Source organism: Habropoda laboriosa, unplaced genomic scaffold (genome assembly GCF_001263275.1).
Source record: "Habropoda laboriosa isolate 0110345459 unplaced genomic scaffold, ASM126327v1 scaffold178, whole genome shotgun sequence".
NCBI lineage: Eukaryota > Metazoa > Arthropoda > Insecta > Hymenoptera > Apidae > Habropoda > Habropoda laboriosa.
The window spans coordinates 95063-107767 of record NW_017100289.1 but is presented as its reverse complement, the minus strand read 5'-3'; the positions used below and the strand labels follow the sequence as shown (position 1 = coordinate 107767).

Here is a 12705-nt window from a genome sequence, read left to right as displayed (position 1 = left end):
AACATCTCTTCTTTCTATTTTGTACAGTTACATATGGCGCCTTTCGGGCAATTCTACCATGACAATTATTTTTCTTTAGTGTTCTTGTAATATTTGAATTTCTTACTTTTTTATTTCAATATTTCTTAACGTCGCTGTACTAATCTTCGGATCATCCTTAATTCTTTTAAGAATCCTCAATCCTCAAATTCAGCATCTTATCTGACCTTTCTTTCATTTTATTTGACAAACAATTCTCTTTCCTACATCGTTTTATTATGCACTAACCTGTGCTTCAGCTTCGATTAACAATCTTGTCTAATTTTATTATAAGTTCTTTTTATTTTTATAGTGATAAATAACAAACGCACGCTTCGCTACTGTATTTAGTGGCAGTTTAACTATTTTTCCTTTACCTTCTGGTAAAACAATAGACAGGACCAACAGAACGTAGCTAATCCAATTACATTCAATTGTTTATAAGTATTGTTGAGCAAACAAAAGTCGGAGATTCATTAACTTTACAGTTTTACCAACGTGTGCGATTTTTACCGACAGCTAAGTTCAAATTTAATTTAATTTTGTCGAATATTACTAAAATTTTTGTTATATTTTTATCACATTAAATAAAGAACCATTAAACTACATACTTCTGTATGAGTTCACATAATTTCGTATGATTTTCACGTTTCATAGGAAAAAATCAGCTAAACCGTAAGGCGTACGATTTTAAGTGACAGTAATTGTATAGGTAATTTTTATCGTCATTTAATTTGACTATTATTATAATCATTATATAAATAAATGATCTAGTCATTTCCGCTAGTTATTGTGATTACAGACCACCGTGAATTGAATCAATATAAGTATTATATCAAGTGTACTTATTTTCATTTAAAAACTGTACTCATCTAACTAGCAGAATGATCAATTAGTTTGCTATACACGGAGCAGAGTGTAATCAATTACTCCCTACTATCAAAAAACCTTCAACGCGATCAATGACATACGAACGTGCAATACAAAAATCGTGGCTGTACAACAGACCGGAAAAAACTACAATGTCGACTACACATTAAGAAGTCATGATAATTCTTATTCAACGAGGATAACTTTATAACAAGCTTACTTGCAGAATAGTTCCGGAAAACACTTATGGTTGTGACTACGTAAGATTTGAAAGTGATGTTTTAATATCATCGATTTTATCATATTATTCGAATAGCGCCAGTTTTTACCATTAACTTTAAAAATGTACACTCCCGTTCATAAGCATTATGACACTTGTTGAATGTGAAACAGATGTAAACAGTCATTACAAAATTGTTCGGATCTTGAAAAAAAGAATAATTCAGTCTGGAATTTAGTAGTACATAAAACATCTAAATAATGTGCCGTTATAAAGAGAAGATTCTAATAATGTGCCATTTGATTGAACCGCACGAAATATTGTCACGAAATTGTGTCTGAAAATGAGTTTCGCTGTAGTTCGTTGAACTTGTCTCGGTAACCGCTTTCATATAATATACAATAAGTTATAGTTATTGATTTAAAAAAAATGTATAGTATCGTCAGTACGCGAAAATCATAGCAAATTTTAAAAAATCTGTTCAAGTCGTTGCATTACATATAAAAAATAACGGAACTTTGTCCTCTTCTATTTTTCACAAAAATATATGTATATCTCACTTACGCGAAAAAGGTTGGAAAGTAACAACGTGGACACCCTGTATATTTTTACTGATATACGATACTAACGTTGAATAAATCATTGAATATTTTCCGTATGAACACCAGTGTATGTTCCTTTAATTCATAAAATTTGAAGTATTTCCTCCTATTCACAAACAACGTTTCGAAATGTCTCTTAGACATTCGGTGACATCGAAATAAGTCCGAGTTTTTAGTAGATTTACGTGGGAACAAGTCCAAATGCTAAAGGTTAATATATAAAATCAAATGACCGATTAAATTACTAACCGCTGTAATAACAGTATTTGATATTGTCACCGACGCGACGATAGGAATCTTATTGAGTAAGTGCGTCAATGGAACGTGAGTTTCGGACAGTAAACATTTTTGAAATTCATTATATAACTACCATACAATAACAGATTAATACTTCAGCTGTTAACAGGCATGTGTATCTCCATTTATGAATGCATTAATGATTTAAATTTGTAATTTTGATACATTGGGTTTAGAGTTATATAGCGAAATGAGCATATTCTAACCTCAAAAGAAATTTGAAAATTTCAAAGCAAATACGAGTTTATGAAAAATTACAAGGCACGATATAATTTTAAATCAGTACATTTTCGTTGTGACGATTGCTATTCGTTGTATTTATGCACGTTTTATTATGACAATTATAGGAACTGTTTGTATTTAATGTTTTGTTTTACATTATAATCGCATAACTATGTTCAAGGACTATTGTAGGTTTTTATTTGCAGATGTCAAATGAGAAAACACGCAAATTCGTTGAGAATAAGTAGCGAAAGTCTGGATAATAAAACCCTAAAAATGTTGATCGACACGTTCAAGATAATGTAGTATATCCAATGGAGAACTTCACACACATAAACGTGCACGTGCGTACACACACACATTTATGTATACTATGTCCTTCCGCATACAAAATTTCAGGTAGAGTTAGTAGGTTCAAAGACCGTGAAATCTATTTATATAATATCGGTATGACGTTTTTAAGATATTTTTCAATTTCCTCCATTCAACGTACTTAACCACTAAATTATCAACTTAACCGGCTAACTGAACATATACATCATATGTGTAGGTATACAACATTTAGATTGCTCTCTGCCTACAAATGAATAGGAACGACAACAATAAACAAAATAGAAACATGAATTCATTGATAGTTTTCGTTCATTTGTATTCAAGGATTTACAGTTTTGATTTTGTTAATTGTTTAATTAAGATACGCTTCTCGAATCATGATAAACTCAGGTTAGAATCATGCAAAGAATTTTCTTTGTTTATTAAGCGAATAAATTTCAAAAATAGTTTCAAAGTCAGACTCGAGTAAGTACCATTTAATTTAATTAATAAGAGGCGAAAACCGAAAATTTGAATAACATATTTGATTCCAAGAGTAATCAAAATTTTCACATGTTAATAAAATGATTACTACATTTATAGAAGTGAATATCAAATTTGAATGTAGCATTATTATGAATTTGTGATTATATGATCAAACGGAACGTTTACAGTCATTTCGTAGGGACGGATGAAAACAATTTGGACATTTATAACAACACTGCAGCATGCCAAGCACTGTATGCTAGGTATTAGAAATTGATTCAAACTTCGACAACAACGAATAAATTAATTGTGTACAAGAAATAGCAAAAAAGTACTTCAATTCGATAAAGAAAATAACAACTATCGAAAGCATAATCTTTGTACCCTCGCATGCATTAAAAATAAGCAAACGCATCATCAGTTTCACGTCGCATAACTTAAACAAATTATTGATACTATCAAAGCAGAATCGTAATATATTGTATCTGTAAGACTATAACTACTTATTTATGTTCTTTTGGTATAACGGAGGAAAAAGTGAAACTATTGTCAAAAACGTAATAAATTAATTTGCACGATTTACGTTGTAAATTACAAGACAAACAGACATGAAATATGAAAGTCACAAAGTATAACATTGTAAGATTATTTTATCATATTTCATAATAAATTCTTCTAAGCAATCGTGCACCTCCACTAATCATTTGAAGGATGAAGGCAAACGTCGTTGTAAAAACGACCGTTACAAGTATACCTTACGAGTATAAGAATGTTTTTTATTTTCTTTCCAGTAACTAATTACAGGAGTATCAGTTTGATCAGCCAATACCGAGCAGCCTAAAATAAGCAATGTAAGCCAGCGTAAAAATGGGTGTAACTCTCAGGTAAATTTTTGCAGAAGACTGGCCTCGCGTTCTTGAACCTCGAATGGCAATAGTTCTCAATTGAATAATCGCCCTGATCCTTTATTACACTTATAGTTGACTCTATTGCGACGTTTAATATAGATATCTACGATTCTACCTACATTCTCTCTCTCTCTCTCTCTGTCCCTCTCTGTGCGTGCATACGTGTTCGCGCGTCTAATATACGAAGTAACCAGTTTTAACGATTACATATAAGTTTTAATGGAAACGTTCAAACAAGAGAAATATGCTAACAGACAAATTTAGCTGAATAATATATCAATAGTAGGAAAAACAAAACAGTACAGATTTTACTGTTGTTCATATATCAATGCTGATTGTTAGATGTACCAGTAACTGTGTACTCGAACGAAGTTTGTATACTCGCTTATCCTGGAAAGCGGATTAGTTTCAAAGAAACAAGAGAATCTCTCGGAAAGCCACTAGAACAATGTGGATAAGGCAAAAAAAGAACAGAAAGAAAAGACGTTTCATATCACTTCACAGTGTGCAGGTGTGTCCTTCAAAGGTCAACCACGAGTTACACAAAAGACGGACAAACAAGAAAGCACTTTCTTTCCCACATGCGATCCACGTACACTATGCAGCATGCTGGACATCAAATGATCGTGTACGTACCGACTTCGGCATGTTGCACGGAGAATTCCAACATAGTAGGCTGAAATCGGCAGAATTGATCTGGCTATCTGCTAGGAACAACGCAAAACTTTCATATGCACTCAAGCTGTCAACTGTAGGAGGAAGATGGCGACGGCTAATCAAGTGTTAGATCCTGAAACGTACTTAGTAGTCGACAAGTTTTCATCGATGCAACCAGTTCACGATGTTTTAGTAGCTTCGAATTTGATACAGCATCGACACCAATATCTCCCGAGGACGATAGAAAACTCACAGACACGGCATTATCACACACGCGCACTGTTCAATTACACCGTGTAGTATCTATACTAGGCCGCGACCACGCGTGTATTTACGCGTTAAAAGTAACGGGCAAGGTGATCGTGGGGAGTTTCTGTCGTTTGCGACAACTAAGAGAAGAAGAAAGAAGGAGAGACTTTTCACCTTCGACGGACTTCGCTGGACTGACTGAACGGAGAACGCTCCCGTTCCCGTTCCCTCACCACTGATTTTCCCCTCTCCGTTTGCCCCCTCTCTCCCCTCCTCTCCGCTCCTCCTTCGCCGTGCACCTTTCAGCCTGCTTCACCCTCCTTATATTTCTCTATTCTCATTTACACTGTGTGTATTTTCCTTTCCCGAGGGAACCGATCAACGCACCTGTTGCTATCGCCTGAACGAATCACGGCTGTCGAACCGCGTTCAATGATACGACTCTCAGAGAAGGTTGTACGCGAACCTCTCTCTTAGCCTTATATAGAGTGTGTCTCACGCGTCAAGACGAGCACTGTTTTCGATTAGATTCTTATCGGATGAAATGTGGTAGCACAATGGGATGATTCGCGTTTATCGCGACTTCGGAGTTCGAAACACGAATAATGTGTTCGTTTCTTCGTTTGAAAATCTTGGAAAGCAGGCAAACAAGATAGTGCAGAAATTTCCTTACGTGCATCTTTTCGTATTCCAACAAATATACATACGTATTTACGCACTTGTGCATACAAATATTACAAAAGCATATTCCGTTATCAGTGTGAGAAAAGCAACGAGGTAGATTTTCATTTCTACAAACAAAAATTAATTTCCTCGGTTAACTTTTGTTTTATCAGGAAAGATAGAAAAGATATCGGATTAAATCGGTCAACACGGTTTTATGTTCCCTTGGAAAACATCGTATATCTTTTATTTATTGAATTTGCCTCACACTGAATGTTTTCTTCTCCTTTTCTTTTTAAGAAAAAGGTAAAAAGAAATGAAGTGCTTTTGATATTATTAAGTTGAATAAATCAATTAATATTTATGTACAGAAGATTTCAACGACGATAAATGTTCAACGTGCTCCTCTTCATATCAACTTCAGTTTCAATGCTCTAATTGTAAGTACATGTACTACGTATGTGTATGTCCATTAAAGATAGCAAGCAAATATTCGTGTATTCGATATCTTAGTACACAAACACTTGATTTAATCATTAGAGGAATTATAATTAAGCACGATACTGATTAAATCAGTTGCAAAACATGGAATGTCTGACTGTGCTGCAGAGTTTACCGATGACCGTTAACCTCGATACTTTTCGGATTAACCACGACACTCGACAACACGTCACTATTTTACGCCTAATTGCCGCGAGATAAGGACTATACACATATCTCTGCATACTGACATATGTTTTTCAGTTTTGAGAATTATATTTGAAAGTTACACTTACTCCGTAATTGGTAGAAAACAAGGTTTACGACATTTTAATATCGTCAATCATTATTCGATAAGGTGTTAAATGTACCAATAAATTATTTCATTTAAGTACATTCTTTACATTCATTTAGACGTTGCTTCAGACATTTCATATCTTGTATACTTTTTGTTTTGCAAAGTTGAACATTTTTTAATCCCTCACTTATTTGTACAGGGAAATGTAGTCCGTTACTGTTTAAGGAATTTTTTAATTCTATTTCTTATTATGATTATTCTTTAAAGAAACGTTTACTCTGATGTGGTAGAAAAAAGGACATCATAAGAGTATTCAGGTCGTTGTTACCTGCGGGCGCACCCGACCAGTGAGCGGTAACGTGTAACAGACCGGCGAAGTTAAACAAATTTTAATATTTTCTTTACCAATTGAGTAAGAGTTGAGTCTCATACGTGTCTTTAGTTTTGTAGTCGTTAAATCAGAGTTGGAGGCGAATAGTAATGAATGCAGATAGGTTTCATTCGAAATCAAATTTAGACCTTGTTCAAATTAATCTGCAATATATTGTCAAAAGAATACATGTATTAAAGAAACAAAAGAAATGTTACTAAGAATAATGCGTAACAAAATCGATATAATAGAAACTTGCAAACCATTTTTCTTATAGTCGTTGGATATTTTGCTTACTTGTAAGTATTACATTATATGGAACATACGGAATTTAGGATTTAGAAATGGTAATTCAGAGGTTTCCCACAATTCCTTCACATTTAAATTACCGTTATCGTAACTAAACAATATTGCATGAAAGAAAATGAATTATAAAGTGTAAATAAACTTACCATAGGTGTATACATATTATTAAATCTGTTACATATATATACACAAGACTACCGGCCAAAGGATTAAGATCACTGTGCAATGCGCGTTGCACAAAAGTTTCCAGAAAAAAGTTAGCAATTTTAAGAAATTTTAATGAATTTTTTATCATTCAAATTAATTGAAATGTGGTTAATTGCTATTGATTTCCACAACATAAATTTCAAATCTATAAAGAATTAATAGCAGATTCAATTTATCTAAATTGGCAGGTAGTGTATACATACACTACCGGCCAAAAGTTTCGAATCACCTGCCAATTTATTATTAACCTAAGGAAGTAGTAAAAATTAATGTGATTTTTTAAAACTAATATTTTTATTAGAAGTTGATTCTTTCAAACTATTTCACTGCTGAGATCTCTAAAGACTTGCTGTCTTGGAAAATATCATGCTTAGAATTGCCTCTAATTGCAAATATAATGTCACTCCTTAGTCGCCTCTCGAGTGCAAAGGGTTAACATTGAATCTGCTACTAATTCTTTATTGATTTGAAATTGATGTTGTGAATATCAATAGTACTTCACCTCGTGTCGATTGATTTGAGTGATAAAAAATTCGTTAAAAAATTATTATAAATGTTAACTTTTTGGGGGAATTTTTGTACAACTTGCAATGTACGGTGATTCCATACATTTGGCCGGTAGTTGTATATGCATGTATGTATAGACGTAAATTCGTATGAACTATCTCCCAATCACTCCCAACAAACAGATAATTTAACAAAAACATAATCGTAAAGGTAGTAAATATGAAAGAAGATTGATAGAAGTGAAAAGGGAATGTATAAAATCGCAATGATATAAAACATCATAACTGAAATCTCGGTGCTTGACATTGATAACGACATAACTCAAAAAATGTAAATTTTATCGGAAAAGCAGTATAAAATTTGCATTCGACTAAGTTGAATACTGATTGTATAATCTGATCTGTTCCCTGGTGTGAAACTAATTAAGTTAGAAATGTACCGTTTTAGATGATAAAAATACTGTATCTATGGAATCTATCTGTGCAATAAAATCAAAATTGACATTTGTTGAGTTATGCCAGTATCAATGCAATACTCGCAGCACTGGGTCCGTTGTCACTTCATGTTAACAAAACTGTAACGAATACTACCTCAGAATAATGTATAACGTAAGTTAACAACAGTAATGCCGTAGTCCTTCGAAAGCGAGCATAGTACGCCACTTCCTAGAACACTACTAAGTTCGATTGTTTATAATTTTTAACGAATCAAAGCAGTCGAGTAGGAACGCGACGGTATCTAATCTCGCAGTCTCGTTTGCTCTATCTTCATAGAAAGGCTCCCTATGTTACTACAATCCATTCGTGCTTATGGCTATTAAAATCATTCGGTATACTCGAATTAGTTTAACGCAAATGCCATGCCAAATGAAACTTAAGGTGATATTTTGTGAACGGTTAACTATGTTTTCGGTTACAAGGACATCTTTTGTCAAACAGATACGTTCTCGACCAGGGAATTTCGACAATGCATTGCGTTGCCAGAATACGTCCCGTTTGACAGTCAGTGTATAATTAAAATATTGAAAATAATTTTCAATCCACTGACCGACACTGTTATAATATTCCGAATCCATTGACCTAATATATGTCAAATTTTTCATACAGTATTTCGCACTTTCGAAACGTATACCGAGCATCTGGTTTATAAGAAATTAAACGTGACCTTGATAGCTTACTTAAAAAAAAAGGCAGAAAAAATCTACGAACGTCACTTTGAAAATCGTTTAAAACCGTATTCTGTATGACAAAAAAAAAAATTCTTGATTGCTCCACTAACAACGAAAATAATTGGAGTGGTCACATTAGATGGACCACTCTGTATACAATATTAGAAAATTGAACGTATCTATTTTAAGTTTAGACAATTCGCTTGAGAATATTTTTTTTTATTAAAAGACAAATCGAAGATCCTATTTGCTTTTCATTGTGTACATTTTATAATATCGTAAAATTAATTGTCAATTGCAGCCGATGGAAGAAATAAACGAGGTCGTACAATAAATCCTCGAGTGGCAGCATCGGTTAGAGGGGCTTCTCATCTAACAGGTCCAAAAAATCGATTTTTCTTTTGCATAAATCGGTAGTTTTATATCTTGAGAATATGTTCCCAAGGTGTTGGGTCGGAATTTCGAAGAATTGACAGAACTGTAACCTGTTGGAACATAGCGTGTCACGCATATATGTACCAGAGAAAACTTTAACAGCGCTTTTCTCGAAACCGTGTCTTTTAAATTGGCGTGCACGATAATTCAATAACTAATTGACTAATCATCTTCAAACGAAGCTTGTTTTATTTGTTATACATTCCTCTAGGGACTATACCTCTGGTCTTTATTTTATGTTTTATGCATAATATTCCTTTAATCAATATAAACTCAATTTATCATCCGAAAAAGGTCAATTCAAAATCGTACATCTTGTCTAATTTTCCATAATTTTTGTTTGAAATAGGCATAATCCCAGCACAAACTATCTAACTTTAAGAAACTTTTTTAATTTCTAAATTCTGATGATTGTAACAAGTGTTACACCAACCGCCAGCAATGGTTTCATCGTCGAAGCGGATAAAAGCAATTGCATAAAATTTGATGTAACAATTAAAGAAAGTAACGAAAAAAATTGCTTGTGTAGTTTATAAATGTATCGACGTACCCGCAAAATAATAATCTTGTATTGTTAATAATTTTCTCAAAAAAAAATATAGAAGGATGGTTCGATTTGACTGCTGTTACATGCGAAGCCCCTTAATATGGTAGCACGCAGCATTCTGTGAATTCGTGTCGAATTTCATAATTTAGATTAATATTTACAACGAACCTTTTTGGATAAAAAAGAAAGAACGAAAGCATCTTCTCATTCCACAATTTTCTTTTATTCTTGTTTTAATAAGACCATTATGTCGTCGCTACAGTATTTCCCTAAATTTTCATTAAAATATTTTCCTTTTCCGACACGAACTTATGGGATCACCTAATGTATAAATCAACGAAAAATGAACTCTAAATATGAGAAAAAAAAGTCGAAACCCAAGAGAAACTTTCGGCAATACAATTGCATCTCTGTGTCACGCAAGAAATAGTAAACAAACGTGGATTCATTGATAAACAATACAGATGTATTGTACATTGAGGTAGAAATAATAAGTAAATTCGTTAAACAAATTAGCGGTGATAAAGCACGAATTACTAGCCAATATACGTCAAGATGACGTACGTGTGAGTGCACCCATGAAGATGATAATGGAATTTTTACCTTGAACATGGTATCTTTAAAATATTCAGCGTATGCCACGCATAAATGTATGAAATATATGCCAAAAACTTGGTCAATTTGCTCGAGCGTGTACAGGAGACATAGAGATTTCAATCGCATAGATGTTGGATCTGTGAAATATTTAAGGCGTGTGACATAGTTCTCAAGTGTCGTAATGATAAAGTACAGATCCGTTTTTACACGTACATGTATTATCAAATTAGGTTTAGATAGATTCGAAAAATGAATCATAGACTAGATATGCAGGGTATTTCGTAATTCGGTTGTCGAATCCAATCCGATTTTCTATGTTACTTTGCTTTCAATATGTCTTTGTTTACAATATATTTCCTATGTATATGATTACAAATTTTGGTCGATCTTGATGTGTTGTATCGATGACACAAATTTTATCTCCACTGTAAATTGTGCACTACAGTTTTATAGTTAATTACACGTTTAATCTTCGTGTACAATCTCCTTTCTATGTTGATATCTTAACGATGTCGTTCAACTTTATGAAAACTGTTGTTTGATTAAATGTTGCTACTATCGTTACTCACTTTAAAAGTTTCGTTATCATTACAGTTTGATATAGTTTTATATCTGTTACACTTTCGATATCGTGCACGTAATTGCAGAAACCACGAAATACGATTTAAACAGTTATAATCCACATGTTACTTTCACATTAGTCATTAAATTTTCAAATAATTACAGCGCATTCTAGGAAAATAATCTACTAGGAAAGTAATAGCATTACTTAATAGCTTTTATTATTCGCTAAATATGCTTAACTTAACCTAGTAGAACAAATTAGCGTTAACTGCCAACACATCCAAGGTCAACATGGTCAATCAGTTCTCTTTTTCCCCTTAAAGCTTTAAATCTATGTAGGCGAGTTATATACATATGTATGCATGTATGTGCATACGTACCACAGGCAACTGAAATGACTACTCATGTGATAATGTACCCATGTTACGATTCTCATATGTACCCTCTTTTCTTCATTTTCTCGTAAAGGATTAGAAATACATCGGATTAATTTCTAAAAAATCTTTTAAACAAGTAAACAACACTTTACTTGCGAATTATTACGATTAATTTAATACTAGATTATCGATATTTGTATCATTAATTATGATTATAATATAACGATACGCAGGATGATATACACTTCCGGTAATCTGACGAAAACATGCTTCCAACAAAAGTTAATCAGCTATCGATCAGCTATAAATTGTAATATAAAAAGTTTCTGAAAGTTCTTTTCGATAAAGAGTTAAAGTTACTTTAACTTTTTTAAATAGCATCATATATTTTTCTTTTCACAGAGTTGTAGCTGACGTCAAGACAAATTCAACGACCTATCGTACTATGACTTTGATATGACCTTAAGTTCAGAAATTTAGGTTCAGTCAACAGAAACGTTGCTATGAAAAATTATTTTACTTTACATGCGACAGCCTGTGGAAAACATTTACTTTAATAGGGCAAAATTAGCAAAAATGTCTTTATCTTCGAATAAATATCTAAAACTTTACATGCATAACTGAAATAGTTATTTTGCTAAAGTTACCAGAAATTATTATTTCAGTTGGCAATTAGAAAATATTTGTATACGTATAGTCAGTGGAAAAAATATAGCGAGGACGTAAGACTGGTCAGGCGTCAAAGTTTACATATTCGAGTGAATTGACAGAAACATGAGGAGACAAGAGTCTGAAAATGAAGTATGCCTTTGATTCACTCCTAATTGAAAAACATAGTGTTACATGCCGATCTTGGGTGTCACTGCATCAATCGGTGACTTAACGCTTGTTCGAACTCGCTATATTTCTTGCACCGACTGTACATACATGCACTACCGGCCAAGAATTTGGAATCACTTGTCAATTTACACCAATATTGAATCTGCTGCTAATTTACCCCATTTCTTCTTTACCCCATTTACCCCAAAAGGTTCTTAAAATTGCTTACTTTTTTCTGGAAATTTTTATGTAACTTGCAGTGCACAGTGATCCCAAACTTTTGGGCCGGTAGCGTATGTATGTACGTAGAGATAACGTCTTCAGTAATTATTTTATTTGTTTTAATCCATGTAAACTGACAGTTTTCTTTATTACATATTAAAAATAAATTAATGTACTAGTTTTTATGGTGATGCACCATAGAAATAGTATAGTAAGAAAAAGAAAAAGAAAGCTTACAATGAGCAAATATATGTAACTAAGTAAAAGTATCCTTGTTATTTTGTTTCATAGTGAATTGATTTTC

The 12705-nt window shown here is 33.0% G+C and overlaps 1 protein-coding gene across 1 annotated transcript in view; it reads right to left on the bottom strand.

Moving 5' to 3' along the window:
• LOC108573792 overlaps positions 1–4634 on the bottom strand; it is a 117442-nt gene extending 112808 nt beyond the window's left edge. Inside the window, exon 1 of the mRNA XM_017936267.1 lies at positions 4572–4634. Coding sequence (XP_017791756.1) covers positions 4572–4605 — 34 coding nt within the window. The 5' untranslated portion in view covers positions 4606–4634. The remainder of the gene's footprint in view (positions 1–4571) is intronic.
• Positions 4635–12705: the final 8071 nt, after the last annotated feature.